General features: G+C 38.3%; 1 protein-coding gene across 5 annotated transcripts in view; it reads right to left on the reverse strand.

The window, feature by feature from the left end:
- ILRUN (inflammation and lipid regulator with UBA-like and NBR1-like domains) overlaps positions 1 to 20,937 on the reverse strand; it is a 106,121-nt gene that overhangs the window by 70,759 nt on the left and 14,425 nt on the right. For all 5 annotated transcript variants that reach the window (XM_070245428.1, XM_070245426.1, XM_070245427.1 and 2 more), the window contains exon 2: positions 2,005 to 2,159. In XM_070245428.1, the coding sequence (XP_070101529.1) occupies positions 2,005 to 2,159 (155 nt within the window). The remainder of the gene's footprint in view (positions 1 to 2,004; positions 2,160 to 20,937) is intronic.

The following is a 20,937-nucleotide window of genomic DNA, read 5'->3' on the forward strand; positions in this document are numbered from 1 at the left end:
TCAATCCCCCCAACTCCCCATTAACCCAAGGAACTGTCCAGTGAGTGAATAAATATATCAAGAGGTTTTCTGAAATATAAAATGGTTATTCTGCAACAAGATAGTGTTTAAAACATTTCAACAGTATTCTAACCACTTTCAATATTTAACTATAAAGAACTCATGGAAAGCCAGACCATTTTCAGTGTTTTCACTGTAAGTAAACAAGGTCTTGGTTTAATTTTTTAAAAGATAAATAAAAGTTGTGAATGTGTCATATTTTATAAACAAACATCACTCATTTAAAAAATTCATGTATAGGTTTCAAAAGTATTTTTGATCACTAACACAGTAGGTTTTAGTAATTCAGAGAAGAAACATGATGAATAGAAGCTGAAGTAAAGAGATTGTTTTAATATTTTTCAAAGCAGGCAACATTAACAAAGGTGAGAAAGAAAGTAAGCAAAGTGAAGATAATCAAAGTTCAAACAAGCAAAAATTTCAAGAAAAATAGAAAATATGGCTATTTTCCCATATTACCCTGTGCTATTCAAACTACCAAAGCACCACACTACTAGAAGCAAAAGGGAAAATAAACTAATGAAAATTTTACAAAGCCACAAATGTCCCCAGTCATCTACAACACTGGGTCAATCGGATTATGTGTTTGCTCAGTGACACAATGAATCTTCACCCAAGGGAGAGTTACTTCTAAATAAGCCAAAAAAACTAATAACAACCATTTGGTACATGAATTAAGTAAAACGTTAGCCGGTTTTTCCCCATCATAAAAGAACTGAAGCTACAGAAAAGTAAAGAGTCAATAAAAGGTCACTTTTACAAGTTTGTTTGAGCCCCCAAGAGAGTTTTCTATCATCTTGCTATCTAGATAGGGTTCCCCTATACTCGCAAATTTTTAGCTACTCATTTTGCCTAGTTCTCCATCTCAGAATTTCTCTGTTTCAATCCTCATTAATAGGGAAATAAAAGCACCACCACCAGGTCAGCATAAACTGTTACTGGATGGGACAAGAAATATTAAACCCACTCCAACAAAAAAAGCCTTTAGAAAAGAATTTAACAAGTAAAAGGTAACAATTAACAGTTACCAGACACATAGGTATTATTTTCAAAGAACTATGGTTAACTTTTTAATTTTTCTTAAAGTCAACAATACATCAAAACAATTTTTTTTTTTTTTTTTTTGAGGAAGAGTAGCCCTGAGCTAACATCTGCTGCCAATCCTCCTCTTTTTGCTGAGGAAGACTGGCCCTGAGCTCATATCTGTGCCCATCTTCCTCTACTTTATATGTGGGATGCCGCCACAGCATGGCTGGACAAGCGGGCCATGTCCGCACCTGGGATCCAAACCAGCTACCCCGGGCCGCCGAAGTGGAACGTGAGAACTTAACTGCTGTGCCACAGGGCTGATCCCAAAAACAGTATTAAAAAAATAATAATAATTTCTCAATCTTTCCATCTTTCCCATTTTAAACAAATAACTACACTTCTTACTCTGTTTTTCAAAGTGATATTAACATCTCAAATAGATATCACAATGAAATTTCAGATAGAATCATGCTGTGGCTGCAAAGAAATGAGCTCTCAAAAAGGTAGATGCTCACAGCTCCTTCTAACTGCTTTGTTCTATGCAAGGATGTACCACCTCTAACCTACTGGAAATAACTGGAAGATTAATTAGAGCAGAATTAAAATGATGGAGTAGAACTGTACAGGTGGATACGATACCACTACCACACACAGGCCTAATGTCTGATATCAAATAAATACTGAATTGTGTTTAGATGCCATCAAGACTTAAATCCTTCTTCCACTTTAGGGTAGGGGATATTTCACTGATGTCTGGTCATCATACCAGCACAAGAAAAAAAATGCTATATCATGTATAAGAAAAAGCTCAGAGTTACACAATCACATAACTTAAGCTAAAACATTTCCTTATTTCCTTTTAACCACTAAGAAAAAGAAAGCTTGGCAAGGAAGAAATCCCCATTATACATTTACCAGAATTCTGGATCCTCCATGTTTTTATAAACTGAGTATCAGGAGGTATCGACTCCCCTTCTCCTATGGTGACATCTTCAACAAAGGACATAGAGGGCACATTGATGTTTGGGCTCTCAAAGTCATAATAGGCGCCAATTGCTGCTTGTAGGTTCCTGCAAATAAAGAGAAAAGGCAAAAGACTTCAGTCCTGCCCAAAGCATATTATCCTAATTGTCAAACAAAAGGAAAAAAAACCTGTTTCTTAGGGTTTGTTATAGAACCTGAGGCTCCTGGTACACAAATCTTCAGAGCCACCGTTTCTGGCTGAGGAACAACAGGAAAAACACCAAGACCAACAAACTTGTGCATCATTTTCTTCCAAGCTACCCACACAGAAAGTAACAAACATCAGCACCACCACCAGCAACAACAAGAAAAATCTCCCTCTTACTCACAGGCAGCAAGTAGGGTACAGAAGTCAATCAAAAGAGCTCCTCTGTCACTGTGACTAGAATTCAAAGAAGCTCCATTTTTTAAAACATTCTAATTACTTAATTTTTTGAAAAAGCAATACATGCTCATAGTTCAAAAAGTTTCATACAGTGAAAAATACCCATCTTATCTCTTCTTTCCTACACGGAGACACACACACACGGGTAATCATTCATATTACTTTCTTAAATATCCTTCTAGAACTTCCTTATGTGCATACAAGCAAATGATATATATTCTTATTTACCCCCTTTTTATATAATTGGAAGCATATTACAAACTGGTCCTTTGCTTTATTCCCTTAACACTATATATCATGAAGACATTTCTATGTCAGTACATAATGAGTATCCTCATTGTTTTTTACATCTATATCCACTGTATGTATAAATACATCATTAATTATGTAACCAGTCCACTTCTGAGTTTGTTCCCAATCTTTCTTTTTTTTTTTTAAGATTTTATTTTTCCTTTTTCTCCCCAAAGCTCACCGGTACATAGTTGTGTATTTTTAGTTGTGGGTCCTTACAGTTGTGGCATGTGGGACACCGCCCCAGCATGGCCCAACAAGCAGTGCCATGTCCGCACACAAGATTCAAACTGGCGAAACCCTGGGCCGCTAAAGCGGAACACACGAACTTAGCCACTCGGCCACAGGGCGGGGCCCTGTTCCCAATCTTTAATCATTCAACAAATAAGCTTAAGCATACATCATTTTATATACACGCAAGTGCATCCATGGGATAAATTCCTATAAGTGATACCACTGGGTTAAAGAGTATATATCTGTGATTATTTTAATAGATATATCTGAACTTCCCTCAACAAAAGTTATACAGTTAAAAATGCTGCTACCAAGGGGCTGGCCCTGTGGCCGAGTGGTTAAGTTCATGCGCTCCACTGCAGGTGGCCCAGTGTTTCGTTGGTTCGAATCCTGGGCGCGGACATGGCACTGCTCATCAAACCACACTGAGGCAGCGTCCCACATGCCACAACTAGAAGGACCCACAACTAAAATATATACAACTATGTACCGGGGGGCTTTGGGGAGAAAAAGGAAAAAATTTTTTAAAAAATCTTTAAAAAAAAAAAAAAACGCTCCCACCAAGAATGTATGAGAGCGCCTATTTTCCCGCTTGTTCATCAACAGTGTTTCTCCAAAATTTTGGATTTTTGTCAATCTGATAGGTAAAAAATCTCAGTGAATTCTTAAAATGTTTTCTCTTTTTATGAGAGAGGTTAAGTACTTTTTACATGTTATGGAGCCATTTGTAGTTTCATTTTTGGAAGTACCATTTGTAAATGTTAGTGTTCATTTTAATTACTCATAAACCCCCTTCGGTAAGAAGGAACTAGCAAGCACATAAACTCGAGTCCATAATTGAACAGAATCACATGATTGACAGCTTGATTCATCAGTGCCAGAAACCAAAGGCCACTATGGGGTTTAAGTAAGCTGTATTCATTATAGAGATCAAAGAAGTTGTTGGTAATTACAGTAACTGCTTCTCTTATGATCTTACTCAAAGTAGTGACATCATCCCCAGTTCCCACAGTAGACAACAACACAAATTGCATTTTTCTAAACATAACCTAACCATAAGCCAATGGATCCAGTGGATTGTTTTTAATTATGCATAAACATAGCATGAAATAAGCTCTGACGGTATACAACTGTTCAAGACACATGCTATTAACAGCAAATACTTTTCTGCTGGGGCCTGCCTGTTCCTCCAGGTGTTTGCAGCTGCCAGAAAGGCAGGCTATATTTAGAGCAGCTATCTCAGGTCAAGCTTCATGCAATGGTGGCCTGTCATATTAGTGGTGACTGGAATTACACCACCACCACCAACTGCCTGCCTGTCCTGTGTGTGCTAGACAAAATTTACATAGAGCAGAGCTGGGCCAGGGGCCAAACTGTGCCTGCTTGCTTGACCATTCAGTAGGAAGGCTCAGACTTTAATGTTCCCAGCAACTTCGTTACCTAGCTGACTGTGATCCAAAGTGAAGAAAATGCGACTGGTCAACCTTGGGGAAGTCCAACCCTACCACCCACAAACAGACTCAGGAGGACATAAACTTAGAGATCAGGGATAAAAGGAGGGAGAGAAAAATAAGCCTGGTTCGCATTTGTTCTTCTGAAAACGTTTTGTAAAAGCTATGTGTTCATCTTTTTATAAAGATAATTTTTCTGCTGCAGGTCTCCAGCAGGTAGCTTGCTAAACTGTCTTCAGCTCGCTTAGCCATAAAATATGCTTGGGAGGGAAGAAACTATTTGTGTACTCAGGAAAACTGCCAATTCTCATCCTCAGCCTGTGTCATATTTCACCACTTGGCTCTGCCTGATATCAGACAAGACTTCGAGACCACTGCAGTAGAAGCACTAACAAGTGGAAAAGTCCAGCTACCCTACTTAGGCAGATTCATCCTCCTCCTCACATCTCCTTTTGCACATCCCAATTCATCCCACAGCCAGACCAACATAACCGATTATTTGTACCTCTATATCCAAGTACTTCAGCCAGAGAAAGACGAAGAAACATTTTTAAAGCCCAAAGTGAAACTGAAAGTAGTGAACTGGCCTCCTGGCAGGAAGCAGGAGTGGAGGATGACAAAGCAAATTCACCTCCCAAGTACAGGGCAGGGAGTGGACTTCAGCCCAGTGGCGTTCTAACCCATCAGGCAGGTACACGGCTCAAAACGTGGGTACACAGCTCCAGAGCACTGGAAAGATTTAGATCACAGCTCACTGGGCTGAGCAACAGCAGGAATAAACCAAAGAGCTCCAACTCAGTGTGAGAACAAGTAGACACAATAGCATGTATTCCGATTCAAAACAACATGCTCAACTATTATTAGACACCAAGAAATTCTCCATGAAATAGAGCTGACTGAAGAGACGGAAAACAGAACACTGACTCACTATTCAGCCTCAAAGTTTAAACTTCCAGGTTCCTTCAGTGTTTTTGCTCAAAAAGTTTTTAAATCTGATTTCAGACGGTAAAAAGCACCCTGAAGAACAAAGGGGAGGCAGTGTAACAGTGGGGAAAACAGACACAGGCTAATAAGATGGAGGATGGTGATGGTAGTACAACACTGTGAATATACTTAATGCCACAGAACTCTACACTTAAAAATGGCTAAAATGGTAAATTTTATGTTACATAGCACAGACTTTGTTTGGAGACAGCTCCAACTCCTGGCTGTGGGGCTTTGAACTTGTGGCTAAGCATATATGTCAGTTTATTCATCTGCAAAACTGAATTTTTTATATTAAAATATTGGTATATAATTAATGAGCATTTATCCACGTGCTGGGCACTCGCCCTGGGACTAGGCATAGAACACCTAGCAAGAAAGACAAGGCCCCTGCCTCTACCAGGCTTACAGTCTAGAAGACTGTGGTAACCCGGAGACCTCGAACAAAGGTAACTCCAACTGCCTCTCACACCAAGCCTATCAGCCCAAGGCAGCTTTTCCTACTTGGGGTGAGAAATGGGCTTGGTGCACAACACAGTTTCAACTGCACTGATAATCAGGTTAACCTGATTTGGACTAGACTTTGGTGATGATGATTATGTGTACCCTGCTGAAATGCAGTTTTGTAACTCAGAAGCAATACTGTCCAACCTTCACTTTATAGATAAGGCCACAGATGCACTGACAGATAAATAACTTGCCCCAGGCTAGACAGCCAATTATTAGAATTCAGAACCACACCTATCCAAAGGCCTAAAACTTTTAACTTATCCAGAATTTGCTAATTATCTAATAACACTGTGAACATCTGATTTTCTTAAGAACATATTAATTACCATCATGAATTCGATGAATGAATTAGTTGTAACTCTCTCGTTAAGATGAATTCTTGAAGTGGTTAAATACCTAATCTTGCATGTACAGTAGTTGCCCCTTATCTATGGTTTCACTTTCCACAGCTTTAGTCACCCTAGGCCAAGCCTAGTCCAAAAATATTAAATGGAAAATTCCAGAAATAAACAATTCTGAGTTTTAAATTGCACACCATTCTGAGTAGTGTGATGAAATCTTGCGCCTTTCCACTTTGTCCTGCCTGGAACGTGAATCATCCCTTTGTCCACGTACCCACACTGTGTAGGCTACCTACCTACTGGTTAGTCACTTATTACGTATGTACAGGAGAAAACATAGTATATATAGGGTTCAGTACTGTCTGCAGTTGCAGGCATCCACTGGGGGGCTTGGAACGTATCCCTGTGGATAAGAGGGGACTACTATATTCACAAACACAGAATATTTTATTCTTGTACTATGTATACATACATAAGTCAGATTACTGGTCTTACAAAGAAAAATCATCTATATACCAATTAGACTGCCAGGAACATCACTCAAAATTACAGGGGTAGAAAACAGTTAAGAAAATCAGGAAATCAGATTTAAAGAGGAAACGCCAAAAGTCTGAGAATTAGCTCAGATTCTCAGGAAAATAAAATTAAATACCTTCTTTTTCCATTCTCTAAACAAGTAAGAAACTCAAAAGGATCCAACTTATTTATGAGAAAAAGAAAACCATCCATCTTATTTGGACACAAATTAAAATGAGAAATCAGAATAATGAACCAATCCATTTAAGCACCAACAACAGCATCTTTGGGCTTCGAGCAATACTTATCCGGAACCACAAGAAGCTTCCCTCACCTGTGGAGTGCCAATGACACTGCAGTGGAGGCCATAAGCCTCCCAGGGATCAGGAAGGCCTTACTATCTCTGAATGACTGAAAAACCTGAGTAGGAAAAGGATCAGCAAAATTACGGGGGTTCCTACAAGGGCTTACCAACATCAACTCAACACGAATCTAACATGAAAGACCGAAAAGAGGGGCCAAAAAATATGTACCTGTGACCATCGTGAATGTTAAGGCCTGGGAAGAAACTGAGAATTTCATTAAAACAGAAAGATGACTGCAGGTAGGGAATAGGAGTCGGGCTAAAGAAGACTCTCAATATTTTCAAACCTAAAAACTAACTCACAGATGATACTATTTAACATGCGAAGACAGTAGAAAAAAGAAAGAACTTGTGGAAAACTTCATTAAGAGGAGCAACAAAGTTGGCACCAGCATTTACCTACTTCTTAGAGCCACAGAGAGCACAAGATTGTTTCTTCTCCTTTCCCTAGCTATTTACTGATCCATTAATTTTATTACTTTTTAGAACCGGTCCTTCTAACTATCATCAACAGTTATACTTTTCCCAAACATAAAGTAAAAAACAAGCATTCTGCCATGAAAAGGCAAGGTGGCAGCACTGTTTTAGATTTAAAGAGGCATTAACCACAATAGTATACAGTCCTTGAGGTTCTTGACTGGATTCTGATTCTTTAAAAAACATGAAAGGGTCATTAAAGATACATCCGGGGACAAGTGAGGAAATTTAAACATGGACTGGATATTTTTTATTAGTATTTTTTGTAAATTATCTTAGTATCTTAGTATGCAGTTATGTAAGAGAACGTCCTTATTTTTAGGAGAAGCACATTGAACTGTTTAAGGATGAAGGGTCGTGATGTCTACAACTTTGAAGTGATTCAAAAAAATTTTACATAGAGAAAACAAATTATGGCAAAAATGTTAACCACTGTTGAATTTAGGTAATAAGTATAAGGGCATACACTCTACAATTCTTTAAAATTTTCTGTAGGTTTAAAAAGTTTCTAATAGGGGCCAGCCCCGCGGCCAAGTGGTTAAGTTCGTGCGCTCCGCTTTGACGGCCCAGGGTTTCACTGGTTCAGATCCTGGGTGCGGACATGGCACTGCTCGTCAGGCCACGTTGAGGAGGCGTCCCACATACCACAACTAGGAGGACCCATAAGTAAAAATACACAACTATGTGCTGGGGGGATTTGGGGAGAAAAAAGCAGAAAAAAAAATTGGCAACCGTTGTTAGCTCAGGGGCCAATCTTTAAGGGAAAAAAAAAGCTTATAATAAAAAGGTAAATGGAAAAAAGAAGAAAGAGAGGGTATACTTTATGCTGCTACTGGAAGATACAAAAAAAAATTCAATGCACAGAATTACTGCAACCATCTTGGGAAAATGAAGGGACCTACTGGGAACCTCAGGAGACCTAATGACATGCCAAGGATGATCAGAAAGAGAAATAATTGCTTTGTCCTTTATGACAGAGTTGAACCACTAAAGTAGGCAACCCCAGAGCCGTCTTACACTGGGTATTCTTGTCATCTGAGATAGTAAAATTGGCTTATAGTTTAAAACAACAACAATGAAAAGCAGATTCTGAGGACACAGTAATATAACACTGGCTTTCTAAGTGCCTTTGGCTAACATCTCAGGATCAAACTGTTTTTCCTTTTTTTAAAAAAATGAGGTGAAATTCACAAAACATACAATTAACTACTTTTAAGTACATAATTCAGTGGCATTTAGTGTATTCACAACGTTGTGCAACCACCACCTCTCTCGAGTTTCAAAACTTTTTCATCACCTCATATCCATTAAGAGCCTTCCAGACCCATTAGGTAATCACTCCTCATCCCTCCTCCCCAGTCCACTGGCAACCACTAATCTTCTGATGTCTGTCTCTGTGAATTTGCCTATTCTAGATAATTTATATAAAAGAAATCATATAATACGCAACCTTCTGTCTCTGTCTTATTTCACTTAGCATGTTTTCGAGATTCACCCCAAACTGCAGCATGTTGATCAGCACTTCATTCCTTTTTATGGCTGAGAAATATTCCATTATACATACATACAGTCACGCATAGCTTAACAACAGGGATACGTTCCAAGAAATGCATCATTAGGCAATTTCCTTATCGTGCAAACATCATAGAGTGTACTTACACAAATCTAGATGGTATAGCCTACTACACACCAGGCTATATGGTACTAACCTTAAGAGACTAGTCACATATGCAGTTCCTCATTGACCAAAACTCTATGAGACACAGGACTGCATGATTTTTTATTTATCCATTCACCTGTTGATGGGCATTTGGGTTGTTTCTACCTTTTGAATATTATGAGTAATCCTGTTATAAACACTCACATACAAGTGTCTGTGTGGGCATACGTGTTCATGTCTTTGGATATAAATCTAGGAGTAGAACTGCTGGGTCATACGGCAATTTCGTGTTTAACTTTTCGAAGAACCACCAAACTCTTTTCCATAGCAGCTGAACCATTTTACATTTCTACCAGCAATGTACAAGTGTTCCTATTTCTCCACATCTTCACCAACACTTATTTTCTTTTTCATTACAGCCATCCTAGTGGGTGTGAAGTGATATCCGACTGTGGTTATGATTTGCATTTCATTAATGACCAAGGATCCTAAACATCTTCTCGTGTACTTATTGGCCATATCCTCTCTGAAAGAAATGTCTAGAGGAAGTGACATGCCATAGAAGATTTGAGAAAGCTCTAAATCCAGAATTTTCCATCCATACCCTGAGGGTAGAGACCTTCAGACTGGAAAGATAAGCAGAGCTAAGGGACCTAACCCAGTCCTAGATGTTCTCTTGAAGTAAAAAGTCTAATTATAATATTACTGGAGTTGGTTATTTATCAAAGGAAATGGCCCAGTATGAAATGGATAAGTAGTGAAGTTTGAAAGGAGTTCTATCACCAGGAGCCTGTAATTATTATATTCCCAGTCAAACTCTAGGTCCAAAAATGGCATCTTATTGGAAGGGGAAAGCTAAAGCAGCATGGCCCTCATATAGGAACTCTCTCTGACACTGCCGCTACATGCCCTGTGCTCCTCTCAAGTATGGTCCTAAAGGATATCAGACATGGGGAATCTTTCTGGGGGAAGCCGGGCCAAGGCATTCAGTCCTCCGCCAGCGAAATGAGTTAACGGGTGACCACGAGACTTGCTGATTTTCTCTTACTGCTCCCATCCTATAGAAGACAGTATATGCTCTGTATTCTTACTGCTTGTATGCCCCAGACTGAGAACATTACCTGGCACATAGAAGGTGCTTAATAAATCTTTGCTGAATGGAATAAACCAGTGACCAAAATACAGTATTTTTCTTTTCTCCTTTTTATTTGGTTTCTCACAATCGTATACTGGGACTATATGACAGAGGGCAGAGGAATGACGACAACAACAAAAATGTATCATTTGGCCCACGGACTGCTGATCATGCAAACGTATATCTGGACCAATCAAGGCTAAACTAGGGAGAGCATAGCTACCTCCCAGAGATCTTCAGCTGGTTGGATGGGGCACCTGCAACAAGTCACAGTATGACAGCTGGACGTGACTAGGAGTCCTCTCTCATTCGGGAGGGGGAGGAGAGTATCTGTAGTTGTTACTTGTTTAGGGAATGCTCCCACTTTCACGGAGGATTCCCTAGTACAGAGTGAGGTCATTCCAGAGTTGACATGGGGGTGGGGCCACCCAGGAATTTAGAACTGGAAGAGAGTTTTTCTCATAGTACCTGGTCTATAAACTACACATCTGGGAGCTTTTGACAGTCATGGTTCTCTTCAGCAGAGACGGAAGACCACTGCGAAGACCTAAAGACCACAAACACAAAAGGAAATCTACAAGTATTTTCAGTCCTTGGTTCCAGCTGTTCCTGAAGCCCAAACAAATGCCCGTCTTGGAAGTCTGTGTAACATAGCAATATCCTTTAAATACCCCTTGCCCCTTTAGCATTATCTAGTTTGAAGTGAGTTTGCTATTTGCAACGTAACAAACCCAGATTAATTCAAAATTGTACAGTGTGTTCAAGGGATAGAGTCTGCACATCTGGTGCAAAGTCTGTTAGAAGAGGCAGAAGAGGAGCCAGCCCCATGGACGAGTGGTTAAGTTCCCGCGCTCCGCTTCAGCGGCCCAGGGTTTCGCCAGTTCAGATCCTGGATGCAGGCATGGCACCACTCATCAAGCCATGCTGAAGTGGCATCCCACATGCCACAACTAGAAGGAACCACAACTAAAAATATACAACTAAGTACCGGGGGGCTTTGGGGAGAAAAAGCAGGAAAAAGAAAAAAAGAAGATTGGCAACAGTTGTTACCTCAGGTACCAATCTTTGAAAAAAAAAAGGCAGAAGTGCTGGAAAGGTAAATTAAAACAACTCAGGCCGAGAAATCCCACTTTTGGGTATATATTTATCCAAAACAACTGAATGCAGAGTCTCAAAGAGATATTTGCTATCCATGTTCACAGCAGCATTATTCACAATAGCCAAAAGGCAGAAGCAACCCAAGTGTCTACCAGCGGATGAACGGATAAACTAAATACAGTATATGCATACAATGGAATATTATTAAAAAGGAAAATCTACCTCATCCTAAAATGGGGATGAACACTGAGGACCTTATGCTAACTGAAATAAGCTGGCAGAAAGACAAATAATGTCAAATTCCACTTATATGAGGTATCTGGAGTAGTCAAATTCATAGAAACAGAAAGTAAAATGATGATGGACAGGGACTGAAGGAATGGGGAAACGGAGAGTTATTGTTTAATGGGTATAGTTTCAGTCTTGCAAGATGAAAAATTTCTGGAGATTGGTTGCACAACATGCTTAACACTACTGAACCGTACAATTAAAAATGGTTAAGGTGGTAAATTTTATGTTATGTGTACTTTACCACAGTTTTTAAAAAATTTAATTAGAGGGGGGCCAATATGCTTCATTAAGAAATCTGGACTTACTCCTCAAAGCAAGAAGAGCATCTAAAGGTTTTTTAAAAGAAAAAAAACAATTTTATTGAAGTATAATTTACATTATATAAAATTCATCCATTTCAATTGTACAATTCAAAGATTCTTCCTAAAGTTACCAAGTTGTAAAACCATCACCATGTTCAGGGACATTTTCATCATCCCAGTAATGTCCTACTCCCCATAACGTGTAAATATGTTACATTACATGGCAAAGGGGAATTAAAGCTGCTAATCACTTAGCTGAAAATAGAGAAATTATCCAGGTGAACTCAGTGTAACCCCTTAAGGGTGGAAGACCAAACTGACAGAACCAGAGACAGCAGCGTGAGAAGGACTTGCAAGACATGCTGGCTTTGAAGATGGAGAAATGAGGCCATAAGTCAAGGAATGCGTGTAGCTCCTAGAAGCAGGAAAAGGCAAGGAAATGGATTCTCCAGCATGAACACATCCTGATAGCACCTAGCTTTTAGCCCAGAGACACACATTTTAGACTTCTTATAAATTGGTGTTTTTTTAAACCATTGAGTATGTGGTACTTTATTACAGCAGCAAAAAGCCAATACAATGGCTATTCATTCTATTATTTGTTCTATTTTACTGTATATTTGAAAATGTTCATTGTAAAAGGAAAAACACTATGAATACGAGGGCAGACTAAGGATTACAATTTAAAAGGTGCTGTTTTCTGCTGAGTCATTTCCTTCATAACGCTCCTTTCAAGAATTCAATTATCCATTAAAGATGCATACTTAGAAATAACTCCCACTTTTCTTGCCCCCCGAATTTAATTGTTATGAATACTTCCCGAAAAAGGTAAACGATCACTAGGATCAGTGCTAACAAAATTTTTGAAGATAGCAGAACACTGGCCTAGAAGAGACATGAAAATGTATGGTACACAAAAATTCCCAGAATGATGAACAGAAAACGTGATTCAGACAAAGCTATCTTCATAAACAAAACGTTTGTGGTTTATTGTTGTTCATGAAACTTTCTTTGGGACATAATTTAAAGTAGCAGTTACGAAATGATCAGGTAAATCTATAATTAAGTAAGGTTTTCAAAAGCGTGTTTACCTAACAGGGAACTGACAATAAGCCAGCAGTGGTCAAATGTATCTCATCCTACAGCCTAGTCAGAGAGCTATTTTCTAAAATACACTAGGAACTTTGGGGGTTTTTTTATTTTTAAAAAAGGAGAAAGTGCCAAAAAGCTAAATTGTAAACCAACATTCCATTTTCAAATCTAGCTGTTGTTACTGCATACAGAGAAAAATGCACCGGCTTTGAAAAGAAATACCACACACCTTTTACACGTATCTTTGATTAAAATGCTCCACATGGGTCTAATATGTCTTGCCTTTGCGATTTCCTCACAGTGTGCTACAGGGGCCAGCTTCAAAGCCTTTCCAATTCATCTCCCCTAAAGAATGATGCTGACCATACCATCTTTGGAAATATTACAAAAGTAAACTTCAGCACACTTCGCCTCTAAAAATGCATACCAGGGTACACATCTAAGAGAGAATCTAAGGCCTATGTTATCACTCGTAGTCTCTCCTCTAAGAACAAAACGGTAAATAAATCTTGGCCAAGTTCTACGTAATAAGATGAACAAAACCAATGCAATGTTATCACCACTACCAGTAATGCCACACGGCCTAAATGCCAACTTTACTCATTCTGCAGCCAACCCATCTCCAAATACACTGTGGCTATATTTGGCTGCTCCCTGGTACATGTGAGATAGGTACCTTTAAAAAGCTACACACTTACAGCTAGGAGACTAAATTAAATTAGATGGAACTTGGAGAAAGAATATGATAAAGGCAGACTTTATGAGAGCTAACAAACCTGAGTGGACCAGGCCTCTTTTTCTTTTACAAACTAATAAAATGACACTATAAGTATGTCAGAGACTGCTGCCGGTTTTTAGTAGTAGCTTATCACTGAGAACAAACAAAGAAGACAATATTTAAAGAATATTTCCTCTAAAAGCCCTGTGACACTTGGAAACAATCTTACATACTCTGTTAATATTTTCATGTTCTGGGAAACCAGCTACAGACGACAGGCAGTCAGGTTTAGACAGCTCATCCAACTATGGCATTTCTTATACATTACAGAAGAAAAGGATTTTTTAAAATAGCTACTTTGCATGACACTGCATAATTATCACCAGTTAAACTACAAAAAAAGTCATAAAACCACCCAAAGAAACATGAAAAAAACACTACCAAATTTGGTTTATGAAGAAATAATACAAACTGAGGAAAAAAATTCTTCTATAGCTTTTTCTGATTTGTCCTAAAAACAAGTGGTGTCTCAAAGAGAGAAAAAGAGCAAACATCCCAAAATAACGGAAACAGTGAAGGAGTTTATGTATTACAAGCTTCACAAAGGTCAAGAAGATCCCTCTCTCCAGCACCTTTTCTTTCGATCCTCTGTGGATGAGGGTAAGGCAAATACACTTAGTTCTACACTAGTAAGATATACTAAAAACTAACCAAAAATTTGCTTCATTCACCATAAAATCCTTCATGACTCTAATTTAATAAGTTCTATTTAAAAATTAGCACTATCTTTAACAAAAGGTTGCCAACTAATAAATGAAGAAAGAACAGAATTAGAAAACTACCTTTTTGCAACCACTTATGCGATAAACAAACCACTCAGGCAAGGATCATCAACGGATACTAAATCACTTGGGAGAAAGACTGCTAGGGAAAAGGATATTCTCACAGTCTCTCACAGATTACTCATTAATTACAAAGGAGAAAAACAGGTGAACACTATTTTAAGCAAATACTCATATTCAGCATAATAATGGGACAAACTAACAGAATACGCCTCCTGACATATGATAAAACAGAAGACACAGAATCATCTGTGTATTATTTCTAACAAAAAAATGTTTAACCTGAATCTAATTGTGAGGAAACAATCAGACTAACCAAAAATAAAGGGCACTCTGGAGGACAAATGGCCTGGACTATTAAAAAATGTCAATGTCAGAAAACACCCAAATGACAAAGGTGAAGAAACTGTTGCAGATTAAAGACGACTAAAGAGACATGACAACCAAATGTAACAGAAGACGCTTGAGAAGATCTTGGATTTAAAAAAGTTATAAAGGGCATTTGGGGAACAAATAGAAAAATCTAGATATGGACTGTATACTGGATAACACTAGTGCTTTCACGCTAAATTCCTTGGGAGTGACCATGATAATGCAGTTATGTAAGATAATGCCCTTGTTCTTAGGAGACATTTCCTTCAGGGCTAAAGGGTGAAATATCATGATGTCTGCAATTTATCTCAAGCGGTTGGGGGGCGGAATGTATAAAATCCATAGAGAGAACTCTGATACACTGCTGGTGGGAATGTAAAATAGTAGTCAATTTGGAAGAATTTGGCCGTTTCTTGAAAAGTTAAACATAACTTTACCATACAAAACAGCAATCCACTCCTAGGTATCTACCCAAAAGAAATTAAAACACATCCACACACAGTCTTACAAGCAAATGTTCATAGCAGTTTTATTCATAATAGCCAAAAAGTACAAACAACCCACATGTCCATCAACTAGAAAATGGACAAACAAAATGTGGTATATCCATACAACAGAATATACTCAGCAATAAACATGAATGAAAACACTATACATGCTAAACCATGGATAACCTCATAAATATTATGCCAAGTGAAAAAAGCCAGATACAAAAAACCACAAATTACATGATTCCAATGATATAAAAAGTGAAGAAAAGGCAACTATTCAGAGACAGAAAAAAGACTACTGGCTGCCTGAAGTTGGAGATGAGAATGGGAACTAACTGTAGAGAAATCTACTGGAGTGATGAAAATATTAAACAATTGGATTGCAGTGATAGTTCTTAGCTCTGGAAACTTATGAAAAATCATTCAATTATCCAGTTTAAATGGATTAATTTATTACTGTAAATCATTCTTCAATAAAAGTGCTTAAAAAATAAAGCAAATATAATAAAATAGAAATTATACAGGTATTCATTGTGTTAAGTCTTTCAACTCTTCTAGTTTTGAAATTCTTCAAAATAAAAAATTAGGGGACAGATGAAAATGAACTCTGCAACACACACACACACACACTCCAAAATTAGTGTTTCTAACTGCAGGTTACCTAAAGGAGGTAAAGGACATAGCACAACTCAGATTTAGGATTAAATAAAAGCATTGGAACGTAGGGACAAATTTTATCTGATTAACAATTTTTTTCTACTTAGGTATTGTTTTTTCCTAATTACACAAGTAATGTATGTTCATCGTAGAAAATTTAGGAATTAAAGCAGAAAAGAAAGAAGAAGAATTAAAGTATAAAAAGGAAAATAAAACCCAACTGTAATCTCATAGCCAGAGATAACCATTTATAATTTCTTTATTCTACAGGTAAAAGGAGATCCATTTCCGGGAGGGAAAGGTATCTATACATAACATCATCACAACTTGATCAATTATTCAGTTGGCATAGCAAAATTTTATATCGTATCCAAACACATAAATCATAAGAATGAAAAGGCAGAATAAAAAATTTTAGATGGAAATCCAATGCTTCCTTTCAGCTTCCAATGAAAAACTGCATGCATTAGCCTCAGGTCTCTCCCAAAACCCTCCTAAAATACAGGTGTGATGCTACAGACTAAATGAATGTTTGTGCTCACCCCCGACCCCCCAAACTCATATGCTGAAATCCTAACCCTGCATGTGATGGTATCAGGAGGTGGGGCCTTTGGGAGGTGATTAGGCCACAAGGGTGGAGCTCTCCTGAAAGGGATTACTGCCCTTATAAAAAAGACACCCCCTCACCCCCCACCCCCCAGCCCTGCCCCCTGGAGCTCCCTCACCCCTTCCATCACATGGGGTTACAGCAAGAGGTCAGCCATCTCTGAATCAGGAATGGAACCCTCATGGAATATCACATTTGTCGGCAACTTGATCTTTGACATGCTAGCTTCCAAATTTGCGAGAAACAAATTTCTGTTGTTCATAAGCCACACAGTCTATGGTATTTTTGTTATAGCAGCCAGAATGAACTAAGACAAATGGGGGGGAAAAAGTCATAAATTCACAAGGACAAAGTGAACAAGTGGAGGCAACATTTGGGGCCCTGGAAAGTAGACAGACAAGTGCTAAATGACTTAGCTGACCTGAGAAAGCTGACTCCTCCTCAGCCAGCAGTGAGGAAAAGGAGAGAAGCGACCTGCCTTAAAATGAAGATCCCCAAAAGGTTCAGGAATTAATGGCACCACGTACCCTACAAGTGAGGTGAAGACAGGGATAAAAACAGGAGAGGTTATGCATTTGCCTAAACCTAACAGTCAGACTTCAGATCCCCTAATATAGTCTAAACACCACATAGCCTAGGGACTGCTCCACCCTGGAGGAAATGGGTGGGGCTGTTAAGCCCTCAGTTAACAAACCCTACAATCAGGACCACAGCTTCCAATCTACTTTTTGTGTCCTCTTAAATAGGAGCAGATAGCCAAGAACCACCAAATATTTAAGGTAAAGCATCTAATATGAAAGAAAAAGACTAAAGCAAGCAAACAGAAAAGGCAACTTGAAGAAAACAACAAGGAGATCTCCCAGAAAACAGAGCAAAATTTTTGTTAAAAGGTGAAAAGAGAAAAGATAGAGGACCAGACCAGAAGGTCCAATATCTGAAAAATAGGAGATCTAAGACAAGAGAACAGAGAAAGTGAAGGGGAGGAAATCAAAAGATTAATTCAAGAAATTTTCCAAGAGAGAGGACAGTTTCCAGACTGGAAGGGCTCTCCAAAGCTGAGTAGAGTGTATGAAAAGACATGCTGAAACGCATCACCACCACATTTCAAGACACTGGAGACACAGACAGTTACCAAAAGCTTCCAGAAAGGGAAAAAACAAGATTCATTCAAAGAACAAAGAATCAGAACAGCATCACATTTTAACATCTTCACTGAAAAACAGAAGACAAAGGAGCAGTGCCTTCAAAATTCCGAAAAAAATATTCCAACATTAAAATTGCTACCTAACCAAACCCGGAGTATATCAACCAAGCATTAGAGTAAAATACAGTTTCAGAATACAAAAGTCTCAAATTTTATCTCCTTTGCACTCTCAGGAAGTTTAAAAAAATGGGGTCCAGGAAACAGAGGTTCCAACAAAGGGGGGGAAAGTGTGAAAGAAATCCCCAGGGTACCCAGGGTAAGAGCTGTGCAGCAGACCTAGCACTCACCCAGTCCAGATCAGAGGAGGCCAAACACTCTGGATAAAAAGATAAAACTGATAGAACACCTAAAGTGTCTGAACCTACTAAGAGATTCATAGTTGGTAAGGAGTTTGAAGATAACTCGGTAAAAAAACATGTAAGAGACTGAGCAAACCAAAAATCAAGACGATTATTACCCTTGGGGCAGCAAAAGACTGCAGAAAAGGAAAATAAATCCATGTACGGTAGTCCCCCCGATCTGTGGAGGATACAATCCAAGATCCGCATGGGATGCCTAAAACCACAGATAATAAAGCTTACAGATACCGTGTTTTTTCCTATACATGCAGACATACCTGTGATAAAGTGTAAGTTATAAATTAGGCATAATAAGAGATTAACAATGATAACTAATAATCGAACAATTATAACAAGATACTATAATAAAAGTTACCATAGATCTTAGCAACCTCAGCATATGATTTTTTTTCTTTTCTTACTAAGTCAGGAACTTTCACCTTCTCACTTAAAGGAAACCACTTTACAGTTTCTCTAAATCGGCAAGATCACTACTCTTGCACTTTGGCGCCATTATTAAGTAAAATAATAACTTGAACACAAGCACTGTGATACCACCACAGTTGATCTCCTAACGAGACAGCTATTAAGGAACTAACAGGCGGGTAGCGTGTACAGCATGGATACGCTGGACAAAGAGATGATTCACGACCCTGGTGGGACACAGCGGGACAGTACGAGATCTCATCATGCTACTCAGAACAACGCCCAATTTAAAACTTATGAATTGTTCATTTCTGGAATTTTCCATTTAATATTTTCAGACTGAGGTTGACTGTGGGTAACTGAAACCCTGGAAAGCAAAACCGTGGATAAGGGGGACTACTCTACACTAATGGCTCAAATGTCAATAAGCATTTAAAGACTTAAACACTGAAAACTGATTTAACCAAATTACAAATAATTAAAATGGGAGACAGGGTGAGTGAAACTAACAATTACCATGTGACAGCACAGTTCTGAATCTTTACACATATTAATTTATCCAATCCTCAGATAAAAACTGACACTGTCCTTATATATGATGAAAACAAGGCATAAAGAGGGTAAATATCTTGCCAAAGGTCACACAGATAGTAAATAGCATAAGTTTTGAACTTTGCTCTTCACCACACTGACTCTCACAGAACAAAATCCCCATCTCCCTGTGGGAAGTCAACAGATAATGGTTAAAATTGAAAAAATCAATTGAGAAGTAAAAATCCAAAAATCAGTTGAAAGAACTGAAAAAGATTACCTCTGGAGAGTGAGATAAGGACAAGGGGGTCTAGAATCCCTGTTCCTTTTAACAAGCCTGTAGAACTACTTTACTCTTTAAACTACATGTGTTTATAACTTGGATAAAATGAAAATTAAATTATAAGAAAATATACTTCCCTTTCAAAACACTTTTTAAGTAAACATTAAAACTCTTATTCAACCCTAGAACACTGGACACACACAACAGAGGAAAAAGGGCAAAAACAAGCTCAAATATATATATAAGCATTTGACACATGATAAAGACAGCTTTTCAAATCATTGGGAGAAATGTGAATTTCTCAATAAATGGGAAAACTGACTAATCATCTGGAAAACATGTTAGATACTGGTCTCTCACCACAAAGCCAAATAAGCTTCAACTATATAAAAGATTTATATGTAAATTATGCAATCATAAAGAAAACTGAGGTGAATAATTATATCACAGTCAGATGGGGAAGCATGTCTAACCACAAAACCAAAAGCAGAAATCAGAAAGGAAAAGACTGCTCCATTCAACTTCATAAAAATTCTCAAAACAGTGCTACATAGTAAAAAACATTATAAACCAAGTTAAAAGATGAACTAGAGGAAAAGTAAACATTTAATAAGAAGCTAATTTCCTTAATATGCAAACAGCTCATACAAATCAATAAGAAAAATAATCTAATAGAGGTAGAGAGGAAAACACACAAGTCACAAAAAAACAAATGGTTTCAATAAAGCTGGGGAAAAAATACAAATGGCCAATAAAGCTATGGAAAGAAGTTCTATCTCATTCATAATTAAAGCAACACAAATTAAAATGAATATATTATTGGGGGCTGGCCCAGTGGTATAGTAGTTAAGTTTGGCACACTCTGCTTTGGTGGCCCGGGTTCACGGGTTGGGATCCCAGGTGAGGACCTACACCACTCATCAAGCCAAGCTGTGGTGGCGACTCACATACAAAATAGAGGAAAGACTGGCACAAATGTTAGCTCAGGGCCAGTATTCCTCCAGAAAAAGAGGAAGACTGGCAACAGATGTTAGCTCAGGGGCAATCTCCCTCACCAAATAAATAAATAAAGTGAATACCTTTTTAACCCATTAGACCAGCAATAATGTAAAGACAAAGACCACTCTTGGGTTGATAAGTGTGGCAAAACAAGCACTCTTGTACCCTGGTAGTAAAGATGAAAATTGGTACAATACTGTTGGAGTGAATTTGATATTACCTATCA

Source organism: Equus caballus, chromosome 20, assembly GCF_041296265.1.
Source record: "Equus caballus isolate H_3958 breed thoroughbred chromosome 20, TB-T2T, whole genome shotgun sequence".
Lineage (NCBI taxonomy): Eukaryota > Metazoa > Chordata > Mammalia > Perissodactyla > Equidae > Equus > Equus caballus.